The sequence below is a fragment of the Pygoscelis adeliae genome, unplaced genomic scaffold (assembly GCF_000699105.1).
Source record: "Pygoscelis adeliae isolate BGI_AS28 unplaced genomic scaffold, ASM69910v1 Scaffold101, whole genome shotgun sequence".
Taxonomy (NCBI): domain Eukaryota; kingdom Metazoa; phylum Chordata; class Aves; order Sphenisciformes; family Spheniscidae; genus Pygoscelis; species Pygoscelis adeliae.
Genome location: NW_008824238.1, coordinates 313589 through 336045, shown reverse-complemented (window position 1 = coordinate 336045; position 22457 = coordinate 313589). Strand labels below are relative to the sequence as shown.

Sequence of the window (22457 nt, the reverse complement as noted above, 5' to 3'; positions counted from 1 at the left end):
TGTAAAAATCTGAATCAGGAAGCCAGGGATAAGAAGCTGTTTTGATGTGAAAAAATGGTTAGAGGAGAATATTTGCCCTGTAATATCAGAGATGGGTTCTGAAAGGTAGGATCTTAAGTTTAGCTTCTCAAAAGAGCTCAAAAGAGTTAGATGCTGAGCTGGTATTTTAGACTTCTCTAAAGAACCCAGTCTATGTTCTCATTCAGACAATTAAGTAAGTGAGCTAATTTTTTTGCAGCTGTATCCTGAAAGTTTTCCCATTTAAATGTATTAAGTCCATAATTTCAGGAACCCTTTTTGAAAGCCTTGACCAAAGTTAATTCAGTTGTCACTGCCACAGCTGGGTTAATCTCAGAAGTGGCTTGAAGCAGAAGGAGATGGGACAGGGCATAGTAGGCATAGCTGATTCAATCAACATCTCCTTGCGCAGTAAGGCAAGTAACATGACTTATAACTAACATGGTATTGTATAGAGCACCTTACCAATAGATGATGAGGCTCCACGGGCTGAATCTTCTACTATGTGTGACTACAGTACTGTCAAAGCAGTTATCTAAGATGACATTTTATTCTTTAAGTCCAAGAATCTTTCTGCAGAAATTATGTGACTAAGAGAGAAAAGCTTACTTGTTATGTGTCTTCAGTAAATGGCTGAAAATGAGGGATTAGAGACTAACAAAGACTGAAGAGATGAAAGTAAGTTGCAAAATAAATGTGCCGAGGTAGAAGGAAAAACAAATGTCCTGGTTTAAGACTATGATACAGAAAAGTGTGAGCAGATTTGAATATTATATGCAGCTGGTAATGATTTATAGTAAAATAATAATAAATTCATAGAGATTAAAAATATAGAGCTTCACAGACAATCTGCAGATCCATTGCCTGTCCAACAAGATAGGTGATACACTACTAGTGTTACAGAACAGTCAATCTAACAAAAAAAGAAATGGTTTTATTCTAGAAATTTGATCGTTGATGGGTATTGTCACCCTCAGACTGAAAAGACATTGGTATTCCAGCTACAGGCCACCAATTCTCTGGCCCATATTCACTTTGAGTACATAAAGCTTTTCATCTAAACTCCTGATGTACATAGGAATAAGGCTGATCCCTCCAACGACTCTTCTGGCCAGTCTGTCTCTGTCATTCCTCCCTCAATCCTCCTCTGAATTTCTGCTGGCTGGATGAAATTCCTCAGCATATCCAGGAGTCTCACAATACATAATCGCAACAATGCAGCTATCTGCACTAAGCCAACCAGAACAGATCCTCTGGGCCTCCATGGAAATGGTCTTTCTTTTCACTGCTTTGTGGAAATTTTAGGAAGCCCTTATCTGGGTAATTGGAGAGCAGCATTCTCCAGTTACCTCGGCACATTATACCAACGGGGAGAAACTGTTACTTTACTCCATAAAAAATATGTTCAGTTGTCTAGAAGGCTTTGTTGATTATCTGTGTGATTGTTGAGCTATATTCACAGCAAATTTATGCAAATCTTTGTTCACTTATGGGCAATTAACAGCCTTCCACTTCTCAGAGCATAGAGATTTATGTCCTTCTCATTGGTTGCAGATAAATAAATATATGGTGACTATGCCAATTGGATTCCCAGGGCAAAGCAAAGTCCAGAAAATCAAAAAGCCTTCATCCACTGCATGGGATAGATGAGCATGTTGGTACTATGGTTGATTTATGCATTAATTTTTGAAAACAAGGGGTTTGATCATGTTTGCCTGGTAGATATTAACACACTGATTTTTACAAAGCTAGCTCATCTGGAGATGGGAAGCTTAGGTTTCTTCCTCAGAACACTTTTCTTTGCCATCAATAAGGAAGGCTACTGAATCTCTACAGAGTATGTTTTCCTTGCAGAAGCTCAAAAGAAACAAATGGAAGATAATGCTGATTTGATTCAAGAGGAATGCATATCAGAGAATGCAGATAACTCTACAGAAGAGCCAATTGAAGGAGGGCCAGATGCAGATGGGGATGGAGAAGACATGACTGATGGGATAGAGGAGGATTTTGATGAGGATGGCAGCAATGAGCTGGTAAGGAATAACCATGCCATGTCTGTCTATACAGTTGCTACAAGTAACCACAGAGAACCAACAATCTGCGTTAACAAAAAAAGCTCACAGCAGCACTGTGATGTTCTGTAACTAGTGCCTAGTCCTATATTCTTCATACACTGTAGTATCAGTTAAGCACAGGGCCCTCTGAGGATAAACAAGAAAAATATATTTTACTACACTTGGTGATTTTAGAAAGGAAATGAAATGTACTTTATATTGGTTTACATTTATTATTTTACATTTAATGACATGTAGATGGGGAGGGGAAGCAACCATGTTTTCCTAACTGGAGCATTTCAAAATAAGATTCTAGAATGGAAAACTTTCTCATTAGTAAACACGTGTTCCCCCATAATTCCAAGTCCCTGTGTTCCATGTGTATCTCCTGCAGGCTGCCTTGGTGGCTACAGATTTTTTTGATGGAAGGATTTTTCCCTAAGAAATGTTTAGCTAAGAAATGTTTGGGTTTTCAGCCTGAGCCTGCACCTTTATGAAATACCCACCATGTTGTTAAACTCCTAAGTTCTTCTAGAGAAACATTAAAAAATATTTTGAAAGTCAGATTTATACTTTTTTCTTCATTCCTAAGAATGGATCAGTCACATTGTTTTAGAATCTATAATACTGTCCCTCTCTTCCCAGCTTTCATATTCTCTTGCTTTGAGCAGAAATCACTTCTGTTGCTCAGTGTCACTGTTCCTGCTTGCTTTTAACACACATTTAATCATGTCTGCACTGTAAAAATCATTCAGTGATGCCATCAGAATTCAGTCAGCAATGGGCACAGCTGAACCAACACCAAGTCTGGAGTAACTGGGCATGTGAATAACCAGTGTTTTGTACTGCTTACTCCAAAAACAATTTAAACCTACTGTTAATTTGAGGGTCCGTGTCCCTTTAGCCAGCACAAGGCCCTCTTGAATTTATAAATACTGAATAGCATTATGCCCAGGAGAAGCTACTACAACCTGAATCCCCTCATCTTTTAACATGCGATATAATATAGATGATATTATCACTTTTTCTCAAAGAAACAGGTTCTCCTGTACAGGTATGAGGGACCTCTGTAAGCAGTTGCCACTCTGAATTTGTAGGAAGTTGAAATTTTGTAATGAATAAATAGTTGTAAATATAATATCCCACCATTGCTGATACCTGATCAGCTGAAGTGATATTAGCCATAGGGGTGACCACAGTTTAGCAAGACTGGTGGGTTTTGCACTAATTAGGTGTCAGACTCCCTGTTGCAGACAACTAAGTGGGGAAGTTAACGTACAGTATATTAGCCTCTGACTGTTCAGTGCTGTCATTTCACCCTGTGGGTATGACATATTTAGCATATATCTACACCATATAATGAAACATGATGTAGAAGAAATTTTTCATCTAGAAAAGGCCTAAGCAGGGAAGTTTCTAAAAAGCAAGCAACACAGGAAGATTTCATTACAGTGAAAGTCTGGAACAGGCATAGCCACATTTGCACACCACTGCTTCCAAGTTAAAAAGCCTTGCCAAGATTTATGTTATGGCATTAGTTGAAGTGCAGTGTGTGTGTGTTGCAGATGCAGCTCCAAAGACAGCTCAGAGCTCTCAGCTGCACATCTAAGGCACAGGGAGCAACCAGCTCCAGCTTCTCTGCATGCCATTACTGAGCCCCTTGAGTGCCGGGAGGAGGTGGCTCCCTGCACATGGAGAGGGGTGTCCTCTGCCTTGCGCCCTAGCACTCATGAACGATACCCTCCCAACACAACATGGTAGTAGCAAGGAAAGGCCAAGGAAGAGCGCTTATGTGCATCATCTCGGTCAAGTGCACCCCGTCCCAGTGCCAGGGCAGTGGAGCCAGGCAGCCTCATGCCTTCCACCTTCCCAAAAGCTGGGACCCTCTAGCTGAAAAGCTGGCAGTATTGCACACTTTAAAGCTCAGAGCTGAGATTGCCACTGATGTAAAATCCTTGTGCTTTTCATCCTCCCTTGTCACTTTCCTCAGGCTTTGGAAGAGGCCACTTCACCTTAGTTTTCCTCCCTGCTACGATGGGATAATAACACTTTGTTTCTTTTGCAAAGCCTAGGGAGATCAGTGAATGAAAAACTGCTATGGATTGGATAAAGGATTGTTCTACAAAAGATTACTTCAAAGAAATCTCAGGCAATGGGTGTTTCCCATGGAGAAGCAATTATAAATTGAACTGTGCATCTTTCCTCTACAGTTTTTACCCAAACACTTGGCAGTATTGGCCAGTACTGTTATAATATGAAGCTGGTAGTTTATGATGCATATTGTAATTTAGTCTGTTTTATACTTATACTTACATACATTTATGTAGAAATGATATAAGTTTTACTTTCCACTCCAATCACTGATAGCTGTATAACTGGAAAGTCAATGAGAATACTATTAAATATATGGTGAATACCCCAGTAGGCATACTGGGGATTTCAGTCTGCTTCTACCTGTCGTGTGCCCTGCTATCTGGCATTACCCTCTGTTTTGTGAAAATTAAAGTGGATAGATAAGCTTGCTATAAAACAAGAAGTCCTAACAGATGTTGTTCTCCTGTTTTATGAAAACTAAGTTATTTAGGAAATAATGCTGACTAATAGCAAATGTGTCATTTTGGAATGGAGCAAGTTACAACTCATTTGAGAAAAAAAAAGGGGGTTTTAGCACGAAAAGTGTTAAATGTGAAACAATTAGGACAAACTTTCCATGTGTAAAAACATAGCCTTGGACTCAGAATAAGAAATGCCCCTCCAAAGGGCATTTTTAAATGAAATCTATAATCTTTTCCAAGTATAAAGCTAAAGGGATTTAGGGTAATGATGAAAAAAAATCTTTTCTTTCATCACTAAGAGCAGCAAAGCAAATAGAAAAACATTTGAAATGGGCATAGTTAATGTTCTGAAGTCAGTTCAGCACCAAAAATTGGTTGTGAGTCCACTAGTCTGAAAAATATTATTAGAGGGAGCGAGCAACATGACTTAAATTTAGATCTTAACATTTTTTTTGCAGTGTTTCATATTTAGCTGTAAATCTCCTGCCAAGCCATTTGACAATAACCTGCTGCAGGATTCTTTTTGCTGAACGTGATACCCTGTTGTCTCTTTTTTGTTTCCCCTGTGACCATCCCTAAGGGTGTCAGTAAAGGGAAGTGTTCAATAAGGACAGGCCTGCTGCCAGAGTCCAGATGCTGCCAGAATGGAGCCTCTGAACCTGTGTATGTGGGTCTGCATCTTTGGACTAGAGGACTCAAAAATACATTTCTTTCTCTATTTCTAATTCTAACTTGCAAAGGAAGTGATTATGCAGGATGCATGCTGTGGGTTTAGGTGGAAGGATCAGTTCTCTAAATTCACACACTGCCTATTTGGAAGAACAGGTTACTGCACATCAACTGAGTGATGGCAGCTGTCCTCATGCCTGCTTTCAGCCTACACCAACTGTAAAGAAATGCGAAGTAGATTAGCCTGCAGTTTGAGTTAAGTCAGGCATGGATTTAAGGAGTCTTTAGCCTCTTCATTTGCCTGCTGGCTGCACACACGAAAACACATCACATTCAACAGCTGTATACCTTCTTCATCCACCATTTAGATTGGGATATTGTTCATCCCTGCATTGTCATTTTCTATGGACTAAAGACACGCCCACAACCAGTCGCTATGGCTCAGCTGAAGTGTGAAAAAGTTTTACACCACAATAACTTGATTGCCCATCTAAACTCTAATTCAAGACATATTGCATTTGAAGCATCTGCTACAGTCATCAAACCACCTCTTGGGAAAGTTTCTTTTGTACCAACTGTTTGCCCACAAAAGTGTCTCAGTAAGCGTCTCCAGTGCTGCAGACACTCCAGCTTGAGGATCTTTTTAGAACAATCCCCAAAGACTTCTGCTGCACTGACATACTGAAGAGTTCTTTAAATGGTGATTTCAGATATATGATCCAGCTATGTACGGATATGCTAGGAGAGACTGACAGAGTCAAACAGTTGACTTCAACTTGCTCAGTGAAGAGTGTCATATGCTTCACACCCACCTGCTCTTACACTTTGGCCTTCCACTGCCCCTTGTACAAGTAATCACTAACTTGGAATCATAGAATCATAGAATCATTAAGGTTGGAAGAGACCTCTAAAATCATCGAGTCCAACTGTCAACTCAACACCACCATGCCCACTAAACCATGTCCCTAAGCGCCTCATCTATATGTCTTTTAAATATCTCCAGGGATGGTGACTCAACCACTTCCCTGGGCAGCCTGGTCCAATGTTTAACCACTCTTTCAGTAAAGACATTTTTCCTCACATCCAATCTAAACCTCCCCTGGTGCAACTTGAGGCCATTTCCTCTCGTCCTAGAATTCCTAGGAATGTAGCTCCTGAGCTTACTCTACAACTCATGTCACTTAACTGATCATCAGAGGTAGCTGGGGTGGATGAAAACTTCAGGTCTGTTTCCTTTGCTTCTTTTAGATAAAAAAAAAAAAGTAGTTGGCTATCCCAGATTTTACAAGACCCATGAATCAGGCTTTCTATCTATTCCTCGCATTGAACAGTTTCTAGTTGCAGTGAATTAAAAATCTTTGTGTTCCCTCCTAGTGCGAACACATCCACTTTTATTGCTTTTAATCTAAACTGTACCTCAATAGTGCTGTGTGGAAAACAACACACCTACATAGCTTCCCATCTTGCCTTACAGAAAACAAGCTCCTATGAAGAAAGATCTTCACGTTTACTAAATTCACCTCATATACAAATCACAAACAGGCCACAAATCATCAGAACACAACTCATCAGTGATATTAAGCAGCTTTCAGGTGCCTGGCATGGATTTAAATTGTAAGGAGTGGGAAGGAAAGATAATAACCTCCTCTTATTCCTGTGGCTGCACAGCAGTGTCCTGGTTTCGGCAGGGATAGAGTTAATTTCCTTCCTAGTAGCTGGTACAGGGTTGTGTTTGTACCTGTGTTTGTGTGGATTTAGGGTGAGAACAATGTTGATAACACATCGATGTTTTTAGTTGTTGCTAGGTAGTGTTTACACTAGTCAAGGACTTTCCAACTTCCCATGCTCTACCGACTGAGAAGGCTGGAGGGGCACAAGAAGCTGGGAGGGGGCACAGCCAGGACAGCTGACCCAAACTGGCCAAGGGGATATTCTATACCATGTGACGTCATGCTCAGTATATAAGGCGGGGGGAAGAAGAAGGAAGGGGGGGATGTTTGGAGTGGTGGCGTTTGTCTTCCCAAGTAACCGTTACGCGTGATGGAGCCCTGTTTTCCTGGAGATGGCTGAACACCTGCCTGCCGATGGGAAGTAGTGAATTAATTCCTTTGTTTTGCTTTGCTTGCGTGTGCGACTTTTGCTCTACCTATTAAACTGTTTTTATCTCAACCCACGAGTTTTCTCACTTTTACCCTTCTGATTCTCTCCCCCATCCCACCAGAGGGGAGTGAGTGAGCGGCTGCGTGGTGCTCAGTTGCCAACTGGGGTTAAACCACGACGAGCCGAGAAGTCACCTTTGCTGCACACTCCAACACACGTTTTAATATTTGTAAAGCAGCTTGGCCTCAGTGCCTCTAAAACAAGCCCCTTCTCCTTACTACAAGTAGTGTTAGCAGTGTGTGGCACAGCTGAGAGCATGCAGGAAAATCATTTGTGAATCAGATTGCATGGTGGTTTCCTTACTCTGCTGATTTAGCGGCTGGACAGCCCCATGCAGATCCAGAGCATTTAATATAACTTCTCTGAACTTGTTTCAAATGGCGCTAATTGATCATCAAGGAAGCACTGGCTCAAAATGAACTATAACTTATCATCACAATCCCCTTGTAAATAACAAAGGTGGCAGCCAATTAATTAGCTGAAAGCCTGAAAAATTGTCGATTTGGAAAAAAATAACTTTTGGCTAATGCTTAATAGAATACCAACAATTAATTAATTGGAATGAGTTATACACAAGCACTCATATCTATATTACATTGCCTGAGAAGATTAGTTTCTATCAAACTGTCAGCCTTTTGTAATAAATAACTATAATAATAATAATAACACAGCAGTGGTTCAGTAGTTAAGCATTCAGTAGAGCAAACAGTGTTTTGTGGTAGAGCATGCGATCCCAATGATTTCAAATACAGTAGATTTGCAGTGTCTTAACTCAGATCACACTCTGGTTAGTGCTTGGCTGGAATTTGAAGGATATATTCACAGCGCAGCATTGTGCTTTATGCTGGTGTAGCTACACTAAAAATAATGAAGCCATACAAGCATTAGATGGGAGTTCCACAATAATGAGTCACTTTTAATGAGATGTCTTGAGAGGCATTTTTATTAAATTATATCAGAAACAAAAGGTACAGAGACTGTGCAAGGCCCAGTTCTGGTAACAATGTAGATTTACCACAGTTATTTCAACAACAATTATAGTTCTCTTTCTATTAAGTATATTTCAGTTACATTTACCTCTCAAGGATATTTCATTTCTTACTCTTGTCCTTTTCTCCATCTCTGCACTGCATGTTTTCAGTCTATCATCAGATTTGTTTTTAATGTCTGATAGAGAATCGTGTTTCAAAAAAAAAACCCAGAAACTGCCACAGACAAAAAACTCAGGATAATCCTCTTGCTGCACTGAGATTCATTATGCAAAAGTAAAAACATTATGATATAATAATAGCTATATTTCTTGTAGGAATTGATGAAAATACCATTTAAATCAATGGACCCAACTAGTACTTTGGCTAAAGCTCATCAAAAACATTTCCCTCTCCTATAAGTAGTTAAAGGGAAATTAAAGTAATTTAATAGCAAATTTGTATGAAACTGAAACTTTCTGTACTTTCATTATTTTGCATGAGAATTCAACAATGAAAGTACTCAGCAGAGAGTAAAATAAGATCTACAGAAAAGGAATAAAAATTTGTCTGATGAATTTCATGTTGTTTAAGCCCAATTTTGCATATCTCAAATAGCAAGTTTGGTCAAGTATGTGACTATGATAGGATTGGGAGTACTTAATTTATTATTGTAATCAAACTGGATTTTTCATTGCCCTTTTAGATACATTTTTCTTCTGTCAATAGCATCAGGGCAGACCAGACTGACTCTTCTATTAGCAGAATTAGGTTGATCAGGCATGTCAAAAAGATCAATAGCTATGGTGACAATTTGCAGCTTGTTGAGTGCACTTATACAGAGTACTATTTAGAAAAAAAAAGGACAAAACTTCTAACTAATGGTAATGACTGAAGCAATGTTGTGCCAGAAATCTTATTTAGATTACTTTAAATATCATTAAGACCAAGCAAAATTTAGTGTTTTCAATGCACTGAACATTTTGGACTTCATTGAAATCTTGCTTTCTGTATCAGGGGAAACATGAAGCTCTTCATTCCTAAGAAAAATGAATAGGTAAAAGATTGTGTTCACTTGATAAATATCAGTGCAAGATGTTTGTACTTGAGCAAGCTAAGAAAGTCATTAGGAGCAGCATACCTGACAGATACTAATGTGTTGTACCTTCCAAAGCTGCAGTAAATCTAATAACCTGTGACTGAAAAAATGGAAAAAGTAATAAAATGAAATCAAAAATTGTAAGAAACTTCCTGACATGCCCTTTTGTTATATTTAATATATGCAATAGCACAGTAGACTTGTTTGTTGTTCACATGCTGTTGTACAAGTGAGTCATTGGAAAGGCCTTGCTACCAGCTCCTCCTCCCCATTTTTCCAGGCAGTCGATTTCTCAGAGGAAGACTTCCTAAGTGGTGTTCAGCGTTTTAATCAGGTTACTCCTGACAGACTACATAATATTTTTCTAATTATTATTTACATTCTATCCCCTACATATCACATGGGAACCTGCAGAAAATGCAAGCACTGTTATCATGTACTTTGTGTCCCTCTTTCTACTAGACTTCCCTGCCTATAATTGCATATTTGTAAAATGAATGAACAAAATAATTTCCTCACCTTTCACATCTATTTCTCTGAACCTGCTCTATATTATTTAGTCCCCAATTAAAAAAAAACTCAAAAGCATAAAATTTTTAAAACATTTATAATGTAAATAATAGAATTAATTTACAGCCATTAGAATCTTACAGAGTTGATGCAAAAGAGCTTGAAAAGTATTTTTTTTCTTCTGTTTATCTTTTTTTTAAGCAAAGGATGGGGAATCAGGAAGTTTGGGTCTCATTCTCAGCTTTGCCACTGAGCCAATGCGGTAGGCAATATGTCTCAGCAGACCAAATATGCATGTAGACTCAGACCGTCTTTCTGAGGTCAGACCAATACGTGCCTTTGGCCCTACAGCCAACATGTGAGAAAGAAGCACTCCCCAAATATATGGTTTAAACTTATAAAATCATATGCTTTACAGTCAAAAAAATCACAAATTTTGGTTTTGCCCATTGAACAACATCAAATATACTCTTCAATGAACTTGTTTTGCTTTTTCGTTGCACCCCGCCATCAGTCTTGACCTGCCTGAAGTTTCAGTCATCATTTAACTTCCTAAATCTTCTGCTCAGAATTATTAGTATGGCCTCTCTTTCTGAGGTCTGTCTATACGCAAGACAATTCTGGACAAGTCCCTTCAGGCCCAGCAGGGTAAGCACTAATAAACTTTGCCAGCAGTTTCCAGCATGTGCCCAGGCATATATAGCAAGAGCAGGAAAGTGTGTCATCTTCTCCCCTTAAATGGGGCAAGAGATGGGGACAAACTTTTTAGCAGGGCCTGTTCCAACAGGACAAGGGGGAATGGCTTTAAACTAAAGGGGGGGGTATAGACTAGATATAAGGAAGAAATTTTTTATGCTGAGGGTGGTGAAACACTGGCACAGGTTGCCCAGAGAAGTGGTGGATGCCCCATCCCTGGAAACATTCAAGGTCAGGTTGGACGGGGCTCTGAGCAACATGATTTTGTTGAAGATGTCCCTGCTCATTGCAGGGGGGTTGGACTAGATGACCTTTAAAAGTCCCTTCCAATCCAAACTATTCTGTGAGTCTATGATTTTACGATTCTCCTACACCTTGTTAATCCCACTGAGCACAGAAGAACCACCCATGTTCAGCAGTGTAAATGAGGTACCTCCTTTCTGAGACAATAAATGGGTATAAATATTAAACAGAGGGGGTTTTTTGTTTGCTTTACTTTCTGAGAACCATTGTAAGGAATGGTCACAAAATTCTGGTATTCAGACTAACCTAAGCAATGGCTGGTTATAGCCCAATGCTGCACAAGGCTAGTCCTAAGTACACTCATTTAGCAAGCGCCTGTCAATACGGAGCACCAGCTTGCATGTGGGATTTACAGACTCACAGAAGTTTGGCGATATGTCTATTTGGAAACACTAGTATGGGTGACATCTTGGCAATATATCTGATACGTTAAAGAATTTTTAATTACTTCTGCACCGTTTAGCATGTTTTAATGTTTTTCACAAATTGTCTGAGTGCTTTGTGTCAAGCTTATGTGCTGCCTTCCTATGGACCTGTGTTTTGAAAGGGTAGCTTGTGTACTTTCTGTATTTTGGGGATAAGGGGGACTCTGCTGTTTGTTGACCCATCGTCAGTAGATTTATCATTAATTAGTATTCATTATTCATTTTTGTGCTAATTTCACTTTGAGTTTGTTTGTTTGTTTGTTTGTTTGTTTGTTTGTTTGTTTGTTTGTTTGTTTGTTTGTTTGTTTGTTTGTTTGTTTGTTTGTTTGTTTGTTTGTTTGTTTGTTTGTTTGTTTGTTTGTTTGTTTGTTTGTTTGTTTGTTTGTTTGTTTGTTTGTTTGTTTGTTTGTTTGTTTGTTTGTTTGTTTGTTTGTTTGTTTGTTTGTTTGTTTGTTTGTTTGTTTGGTTTTTTCTTTTTAGGCAGGGTTATGTGTTTATCTTAAGCTTTTAGGTAAGAATAAGATAGTCATGGTGCTTGATATTTCTGAGACATCAAAATATTTAATTTTAATGGCTCAGCTTCAACTGGTAAAAACAACTGTTGTGCCTCCAACTTTAAAAAAAAAAAAAAAAACAACACCAAAAAAACCCCAACCTGTGAATTGATTCAGAGGCAAATAATGTTGTCAGATGAGGCCAAAAATTGTCTCAGACATGTAAACAAAATACTTTCTTAAATGAGCTGAATTCCTCTCTGATATAATATAATTGACCTTAATATTCAGTACTAGTGGCCTGGTTACATTTATTCTATCTAAGTAAATCAGAATTAGCTCCACAGATTTTGCTAGCTTAAAATTCATGAGAGTAGAGTCAACCTTTGAGTGTACTATGGAAATGGGGACAGCCACTTACCACACAGAAGCAAACCTAGGTCCTTTTTCAGGGGAGGGTGATGAAGGCTTATAAAAAAAGATCGCAAGATTTTGCTGTAACTTGTGGCTGGTAAAGAAACATAAGATTTAATTGAAGTAACTCACCACTTTAAATATGAAGACTGATTTCAGTTTCCACCCCTGAATATTTTTGCCAATGTAATTTTCACTAATTCTGGTGGAATTGCTCTTCTTTTACCTCCCTGTATTTTGATTGATTCCAGTAGACTTTGGATGAATTGTGAAAGGTGCTACGTTGGGTTTGGTTCACTCATTATTTGCAACCAACGTTGCCCAGTCCTCTGTAGAGAGAACAGGTATCAGAATAGTAAACTAGCGTAGATACCAAAGCAGCAGTACAAGGTACAGTGGGAAAATGGTGAGAGGATGGGAAGGGGACACTGGTGCTTTCCAGGCTCTTACTGGGACACTGAAATCCTCTGCAATGATTCAGGACAGGCATTGGGTCTGTGTTTGGCTGTGGATTTGAGCCTATCAATCAGCTTAATCCTCAAATTCTTAGATTTAACTGAAATTGAGCAATTGCCATGCATCACACATTTTTCCTGGTGTGTCAGTCTTTGAAAGTAAATAGCTTTAGTTCCCCTAGAAAACATTCATTTCACAGGCTTTATCAGTATGCTTGAGCCTCAAGAATGCTGAATGAAAAACCCTCAGAGGAAACATTTCTCTGTTGAAAGTCTTCACCCAAGTAAAGAGGGGTAAACACTGAAAAGCCAAAAGGTTGTTATTTTTCCATATAAAAAGACACAAATTTTAAATATTTTTATTTTTTCAATACAAATTGCAGAGCCGCTGCAGTTAGTGACCCAATTATTCCAAAAGGTCTCAGTTTTTTGAGAAAATATAAATGTGTTACTAAGAAGATTTTCTGCATGATTAATACCAAAACATGAAAGGCAGATTGAATTTATCTGTACATAGGCATTTACGGACCTCAGAAAAGGGAAGTTATTTAGAAGGTGATAGAACTGTAATTGCCATTTCAACAAAAAAGCAATCAGTGAGGAATAAAACAAGCTCAGTCTGCCAAAATGAAGATTTGGAAGTTAATCAAATGCCATCTTAGCCAGCTTGTTATGCTGATATGTGTATCTGAAGTTTCCAAATTGTTGTTGCCATTGATTTCTAAAAGTACACTACAGTTTTATAATGTCTTTCAAAAAGAGTAAGTTGTGTTCCAGCCCCAACAAACAGAGGATCAAAAGGCTAAATTCTTCTCTGCTTCCTCTTTGCAGGGTTATACTAATCCCTTCTCAGCTATTAGATGATTCTGCACCATTTGCAGACCACAATGTAACCCTGAGTCCACCATTTTGCTTTGTAATTTTTATTTTTAATGGAACGTCTCTCAAAATCCTCACAAAACAAAAATGTTATGCACTACTATGCACTTTACATTCAAATAAGTATTATGCAGGAAAACACCAAGCGAAAGCTGTTTAAAATAGGACCAGGGTTTGTTGTCATTTCCATCTGGATCACATTCCCAAACCAAGTCTTTCACAGGTAACTACATGCTGTATGTTTAATTGACTGTCTTAATTCAGTACACGTCACCATTTAAGTATCCATTGTACATCATTATTAGTCTCACCCCTCTCCTCCTTCCTATGTTTTACTCTGAGCTTTCCCAGTATTTCTGTCATCTCACACTAAATGCTTCCCATTGCTTCCTCCAGCAAGCTCTCCTCCCCATTCCTCTCAATTAATTTCCTTTTTACATCGCTCCACCTGGTCTTTATGTTGAGTAAAACATCTGCCTCTAAGTAACCAAAAAATCTCCTGTTGATTAGATAGGACATTCCTGATCTCCTTACCATCATTGCATACAATTTCTTTTTCCTGCATGGGTGCACTTTGTTTTTTGATACCTATCTAAACTCTAATTTGGCAATACTGGGAAAGTTTAGCAGGTGCTTTCTGTGTAATTAGTTTAAGGTAGTTCTAGTACTACATAAGCTCCTACTTTCCTATATTTTAAAAACATACTACCTAAAGTGTAGACATAGTGAGTGGCCTCAGGGCCAAATACTAAATACAAGTTTTAGTATTTCCTTTATACATGAAGCCGTGTGTTCAAACCTGCACCCTTGGCATTGGTAGGACAGGAGCTATTGCCTTCGGCATTCATACTAATTGGACCACCACCTCACACCGGGGAATTCCTACTCCTCACACTGAGCAGAGGTCAAATCAGTAGGAATTTTATTCTACAACTTTTTGACAGAATTCTGCATCCTAAAACCATCTCCTTCGTAGCATTCAGAATGATCAAGGATGATCCTTACCATGGATCCTGCTAGCACTGTTAGACTTGCTTCTCATTGAACAGGCCCAATCCTAAGAAGCAGAAAACACCTAGTGATCTCCAATGAGAGTCATACCTCTGGGAATTCACTACGAATATCCACTGATACTCCGGATTAAAGGAAAGTAGGACATTTTCCCCTTTATTTGGCACTGGATCCCAAGAAGGTGTTGAGTTGCTCTCAAGGCACACTGGTGCGAGCTGAGGGAACTCTGTGGACAGCATCAGTGAGGCCTTACTGCATTTTGTCTGGCTTTCATGCTGTTCCCAATCTCACCTTATATCAGCCAAGAGAGAACATGAAATGGAGTAGTGGTGGTGGGAGCACAGCTTCACTGTGGGGTAGCCTTGTGTGTGTATTCTGGGTGAAGGCTTCAGGGCAGCGAGTGCTGCAAAAGCACCACCTTCCCACCTTCCCACTTTCCCACCTCTTCCATGTTATCCTGCTTGGACATCCCGCAGCCCACCCCACACTCTGCAGAAGGCCCAATGCCTCCAGCTTCAGACCCCTCCCACTGTCACCAGAAACTACACTACCAGCTGCTGTGTCTTCTCCTGCAGCTAAAAAGGACCTTGTAGAGGAAGATTTTGCTGCAAAAAGCGGTAGAGTAGGAGGAAAAGTCACAAAGTGAGGTGGACAGATCCACTTCTTTTCCTCCCTCTCCTTGCTGCCCTCATAGTCCCTCTCAGCAAAGCTCTCAAATGACCATGGTGACTCTAATCCCAAAGTCGTTCCTTCAGCCTCACACCTGACCGTCATCTCAACTGCAGCTTGTCCTCACTGACGCTCTCCAAATATTAGATCCTGTCTCCACCACTACACCGAACAGTATTCATCACAAATCTGCCTACACAGGACTCTGAGAAAGAAAAGATATGTTAGTCTAGGTGAAAAATCAGTATTTTTTTTGATTTTTGTCAGGCAAGCGAGTGAAACAGAGCACTTTAATACAAAGGAGATAGAAGTTTGTTTCACTGATGAGTAAAACAGCCATTCTCACATGTACTCACATAAGTACTAACACTTCAAAGCAATTAAACTGTTCACTGAACAGAAAAACGATTCTGTAGTGTTTTCAGCAATTAAAGTATGATTGACAGAGTACAAAAGATAATGATTAGGTTTCACCATTTGAAGAAAGGTTTAAAGAAGGTGTAACTGCTTCTTTTAATTATTCTTTATTAATATTTACCAAACTGTCTAATTCTTCCCATTTGTTATATGCAGTGAATATTCTATCACTAGCTCATTACAAAAAGTTTTGCTTTAGTGCCATAATTTTGTCTGTCATGTTTTACAAGTGTTATGAATGACAGCAGCAAACCCGTAATGCACATTCATATTTCCCTGCTAACACCTACTGAACTGAGCGTTTACATTTCATATGGGGGCATTATATTAAATCACCTATATAACTGTGTTACTTAATCAGAGATTTCATGCTTTAAATCAAGGGACAAAGCGCAAGGTGTATTTCTAATGAACACAGCTGTGGACTCAATGCAATGGCTAATACAAATTCAAGGTTCTTTAGTAAGCCCTGTTCATTGCTTGCGGATTCCATTCATGATGATGAATGCTGTGTAAAAGCCAATAGAAGTGCATGACCCCATGGTACCTTACAAACATAAATTACTGGGTTTTGCACCCGGTGTGAGCTGCCTGCTTGATAGAAAGGAAGGATATTGTCTTGAGTTAGATGCAGGAAATAAACAAAATGGCAATTTGCACTACTACTTTCCATAATGCATCCTGATTTTTCTCATTTTAGGGAAATAATCTGGATCAATAATGGCTAACCAAGATTTGGTGGTGGTTTGTTTTTTTAAAGTCTGTTCTGCAAACAGATTCAGTTTTTCACCTCCTTGGCAGTCCAGAAAGTACATTTCATAATCAGAAAAAATTATTAGAGATGAAACAGAGTATGCCATCCTAAAGAACATAACAGTGGCATCTGTGGACCTGGATTCAGTATTCTCAGTTGTACAGATAACAGTATAAGAGTGAGCATCAGATGCAATCAAAGCAATCACACTATGATTGCAGTTTGAGGTAGTGCAAGTATGAGAGCCGGTGTTGTGAGCGAAAGGACAGTGCAGCAGCTGCATTTTAATGGGGCTTGCAGTTGTTTTGCAGAAAGTGATGTATGGCAGTCACTGCCAAAGACTAGTCAGACACCTGCTGCAGGTGTCCTATACAGGAGCAACCTGGGAAGGTGTCAGGCATTGAGTCTCCTACTCAACAGAAGCCTGACAGAGCTAGAAATGCGATTTTAGCTGAAACCAAGCGATGGTCAGAATTAGCTTCAGATGCTGCCCTTACAGCTATTAAACTCAAAAGTCCAGTCCTAAGAATGGGTTTGTCTGGCAGGAAAAAGAGGCAGGAGAGCAAGAGGAAGGATTTTGAGGCTTTGGGTTTCAAGCTCATGTGTATATGTGCACCGTCATCTATCCATTTAGCTGCATTTTCTGGGAATTTCTAAGATTAACATTATCCTGAAAGCCATTCAGAGAAGTCGATTGCTTAAAAACAGATGCATTTTGTCGGACAAACATCTCGCATGTACTTGTTGGATGCTCTTATTGCATATAATTATTGTGGGGCAAACCATACAGTAAATTCTATTATGTCCATATTCTGTGGGACATTTCTCTAAACTACAAGGGAAGACGTTAACCATGTAAATCTTTTGTGTCATTTAGTCATGGTGCATTCCTAATACTCCCTCCCAAGGACATGTGCTGAATTTATGTTCTCATATAGTAAGATTTATTCCTGTACACCTAGGTCTGGAAGATGAACATGGTAAAGAAAATCCCACACCCTTTTCCCATAAACCCTGTGAGAAGGAAACCAGATATTTATGGGGAACAAGGAACATATCCTGTTGTTTACCCTTTTTCAGAACTGTAAGGAAGAACAAATAAACCAGAGCAGGGAAGAGGCTGAGCTCTGTTTGGATCCAGCTAACAGAGATCAAAACTCATGCCTACCACAGACAAATAAAGTCCACCTGAATGAGTTTAGAAAAGCCATCAGCATCCCCCCTGCCACAGAAGCAGTGGTCACCATTACAGCTTCCAGCTGCTTGGGGAGGCTGGGGAGAGGTGGGTGGCCCACCTCCTTCTAAAAGAATGGTGCCTGCGGGTCTTCACCATATATTGAGTTTGCCTTCTTATAAAAGGCTTTTAGGAGAAATACAGACTGCAAAGTATTCCTACTGTGTCATGCTTGGTGACTACGAAGCACAGAGCTTAGAGGAAATGGTCACCTGGCAGGTGATCATTGGGAGATCCTGGCCAGGATCTCCCACAAAAAATGTCCTTTACGTGCAGGGCACTCTTAAAGATCTACAGATGTAAAGACTGGAATTATATAGGCTTTGAGGTGAGGTAAGTGGTAAAACCATTAAACCGTTAAAAGACAAGATGGAAAACTCTCTAGATTTTTACTGCATTTTATCTGGTTTACTCCATCATTTTTAGTGATTATAGTTTGGGGCCCATTAAGTAGAACTGCACTTTCATTTAGTGAGGCATTTAATATTTAATGTTGGCTTTCCAATGTTATATACATTGTAATATTGTAAAGTTAAAATTAATTGAATCTAGTATCATTTGAGTTTGGTAAAAATGCTAGAAGGATCATACTGGAACTATAATAACAGTAGCAACAGCATTTCTGGAAGACTGAAATACTGTGTTATGCCTAAGAAGAGTGTTTCCAATAGCTCATGCTCAAAAAACTACCCAGATAGGGAAAAAAAACAGCAGAAATAATTTCAGGTGGAAAATGAACCAATAAATATTCTATAACCTATCTCCAGCTTTTTTCAGAGATTATGATGACAATTAGGACAGTATATACTCTTTCTTTGATATTGTCTATGGTTGCCAAGGCTATATGCTCAGTTGGGTTATTCAATTCCTAAAATGCATTATGTTCAAATCACGCTTCCTAAAGTGGTTTTCTGTTAGAACTACATCAAATGAAAGCCATATTGCTGGCTTAAATGTAATTCAGTTCATCCTTGTTGTGTCAGGATGTTTCTTATATATATAACGGGAAGGAAATGAAAAGATTAAAAAAAACATTAGTCATCATGAGGTTTTTTAATATCATCAGCACTACCATAAAGCCAGCTGATAAATTGCACGCTATTCAGAAGAAAGAAATAGAATAAAATTAGTATTGCATTACACTAGATTAATCATAGCCCTGGGTTACTGTCATTCTATAGAAAATAAAAGCTTGACTATTTCAGATTTTAAAGTTTCTTCTCAGCCTTTAAGGTTATTTGCCTTAAGAGGCAAATAACAAGCCCATGTACTGAAGGAAGAACACCAAGATTTTGGGCTGGTGGGGTTGGTAAATTTTTATCATTGTTTCTAAACAACAGCAAAGCAGCATTGATGACTGGGATCCAGATGGTTAGCAGTAACACTTCATAATAGTAACCTAATGAAGCTTTTTAGTGCTGGTGACAGGTAAATGCTTGAAAGGTTTATGGCAGGGAAAAAGCTTCAATAAATAACTTGAAAATCTGTCTCTCTTCTTACTTGTATAATTATTGCTTTTTATAACGGCATAATGGAACAGCAAAGCATAGGTGAAGAAGAGGCTAGAAAAGAGGAGCTAATAGGACATACAGCGGGATTTTTTTCACTTCTTGTAAGACGAGTAGCTACTTAACAACCATTAAGCCTCCCTCAGACTTAAGGGGAGAATTTAAAAATCTTTTTCATGTAGTTAAGTCTGTCCAGAAAACAGGAGCTAAAAGTAGAGGAGATGAATATATTTCTCTGTGCAAGTAAAGAATAATAGTTTCAGGATATTTTAACTGAAAGAAGAAAGTTCTAGGATCTCTCACACGAGCTTTTCTCCCTAACCCTTGTTACCTGTGAAGAGTACAACCAGAAATCTGGTGCTCCCTTTGCAACAAGGGAGAAATCTGATGGCTGGCTGCTTCAAAGGGCAGAGGGCCAGTCCTGCAGGGACTCTGATGTTTCTGATAAAACCTTTTTCATTGGAAAACTAGGTTTTCAATAAATGGAAATTTTAACAGAAATCATCCCTTTTTTTCTGGGGAGGAAAAAGGCAGACTTAAAACTCACTGAAGGAGGGGGAAATTGGTTGAAAAGAACATCTGGAAATTTTTCAGGTTTTGATCAGAGGTGCACCGGGTTTTGTCAGCTGTTTTCTGTTTCAGTTATAGAAAATGATACAACAACAACAAAAAAGTGAAGAAGTCAACTGAAAGATATTTTTCCTGTCAAAAGTAAAAAAAACTTACGTTGAAAATTTCACTTAAAAAAATAAACCATCTATTTCTGTTAACATTTTCTACTGTCAGTTTTCCAAACAGATGTGATTGGGAAAGTGTTGTCAACTTTTCTGTGGGTAGGTGGAGCTGGTATGTTTTATGCTCCCCTGCAGCATCACTGAATGCCTAGTCAAAGCTGGTAGCATTAATGGATCACACAGCAATACTCTCAGATTTTTAAATGCAACCTGCCTCCAGCCTCTACTGGAAGAATGACCCTTAAAAATGTTGGCTGACACTGGATTTTTGCTCTTTCACACTGCGGCTGGTAAAACAATAAAAGAAATCAAAGGATATGCAATTAAAGCCTACGGCATGTACACAACAACAATAATAAAATAGACAATGTCATAAGGGAAGCCACTGAGGAAAGATCCATCAATCTGGTAATTATAAGCATTGTTGAAAGCACACAATCAATGTAAATGGTCTGGAATAAGGTATATAAACAGTGTGATGGGACCAAACCAAGGATATGCAATTTATTTAGATTGAATGTTATTATGCAAATAAAGCATTTCATTGCAAAGCAGCTAAGGTACATTCTTCTATTTTCTGCTGCTAAAATAGAAATTATTCAGCAGTTGTTTGTATCGCATTATGGAGGGGAAGTATACTTCAGCCTCAACAGCTCCTGCTTGATTCACTGTGGTTATTTTGGGCCATGCAGTTTAACTTAGGACTGTTGCACAGTCCTGGTTGTCCACTGCTGCAGGTACATGACTTTTCTTCTAGCCTTCAAAGGTTTAAGATTGGAAAGTCTGATAGATACCGGTATTTGATTGATTTGTGAAAAAGTCAAGTCATAGTCCTCTTTCCTCTTTTCCCCAGTTGTCTTGGCTTCCTTTTGAGGCTCTGCTGGAGGAAATTCTGTGCCTTCATACTAAAGTGAACATTTCATTTCTCAGTTTCTACAGATCAAGTGATGAGATGTCATGTGTGAAACCCCTGAAGACTGAGAAGAGAAACTCTGACTTCCCCATGGAACATTGTGAACTGCAGTTTCTTACTGGCTAGCAACACCTTTGATTCAATTTGTATGAAAACTCAATTTACTTATTAAAATGGACGTTATTGTTCAAATATTAGAAACTCCATTTCTTATATGTTTTAAGCTGTACAATTGTCAGATTTTTATGGTTTAGATTGTAAATGTGTTTTTCTCTGGCTAATTATTGGTATTATTTTTTTAATTTTGATGTCTTAAAGGCCAATGTACTGTATCATAATAATATGAAGGACATATTTAACAGGTGTGGGAAACACTGTATACAAATGTATATTTCTAAAAGCTATTTTTATGATTAGCATGTTTTACTGTTTTACCATATTTAGAGTCGGGTGATATTGCACTTTTTTGTTTAAAGCTTAATTCAAACAAGATCACAATTAAATACATTGTATGGTATTTTCCATTATTTTATTTATTATATTCATCACTGGAAATAATTATGTTTACTAATAGGGATAGCTGCTAAAAAGTGAAATATGTCAAAATAAGAGAGCAATTCTTGATAAACTGTAAATTGGATCCTCCTGTAAATCCCTTTCTTCAGATAAGCACTCTCTGTGATGCCTTTCATCAGACAGCTGTTCCTGCAAGTCTCTAAAGGCAGTTTGTTGTTACCATATGGAAAGTTTACATGACAGTCAGTCTCCTCTAGCCAGGTAAATTACTTATAGACTGCCAATATCTGACAAGCTGGGTTAGCCTACTGATTACTTTTTGGTTTATTTTCTGGCAGTAGTCTTTGCACTCCCGAACCCCTAAAGCCCTCCTAAAAGCCTGCAGTTGGAATAATTAATTATTACAGATGTTGTAGGGGGAATCTCAGTATAGAATTTCTTAATAAATCATGTTTCTTTTCAAACAGAATGGATGCATTATTTCTCTTGTGTTACTGAGATATTAAAGTATATATGATATAGGCACAAGGTCTTCTTCTGTAATGAAAGTACCAACTTGTTCACCATCCTGAAGCTAGACCTCCTTAGCGCTGCAGATGACATGAAACAAGGAATAGATATTTATCTTCATCCTTATATGAAATATACTCCTATAAAAAGAGGCATGTCTTTAAAGTGATTGCAGGGGAAAAAATATTTAATAGTTACGGCCTTCCAAGAGGGAGAGGCATTAATTTAAGAAGTACCTTACACAGTCAAATGGAGCTCAGAACCAGCTGTGTGCCAGTCTGTAGCACGGAGCCCTGATGTCCACTGATATCCATGGCCACTGGTGTTTGGTATTATCATCCAGCACCACAAAGATGAGCCCTTGCTTTGTCCTTTCAATCATTCTCTGTAGGCTAAAAGCAAAAGAAAAATAAAGGTACCAGAGAGACCCTTTAATAGATCAAACATTCAATTTCTATAAAAAACAGCAGTTTCTGAGATGACAGGTTCACC

At 38.6% G+C, this 22457-nt stretch overlaps 1 protein-coding gene across 1 annotated transcript in view; it reads left to right on the top strand.

The window, feature by feature from the left end:
• Positions 1-21062, top strand: part of RALYL (RALY RNA binding protein-like) — a 116750-nt gene extending 95688 nt beyond the window's left edge. The window contains exons 8-9 of the mRNA XM_009334992.1: positions 1873-2051; positions 20957-21062. Coding sequence (XP_009333267.1) covers positions 1873-2051; positions 20957-20974 — 197 coding nt within the window. The 3' untranslated portion in view covers positions 20975-21062. The remainder of the gene's footprint in view (positions 1-1872; positions 2052-20956) is intronic.
• The last annotated feature ends 1395 nt before the right edge of the window (positions 21063-22457 follow it).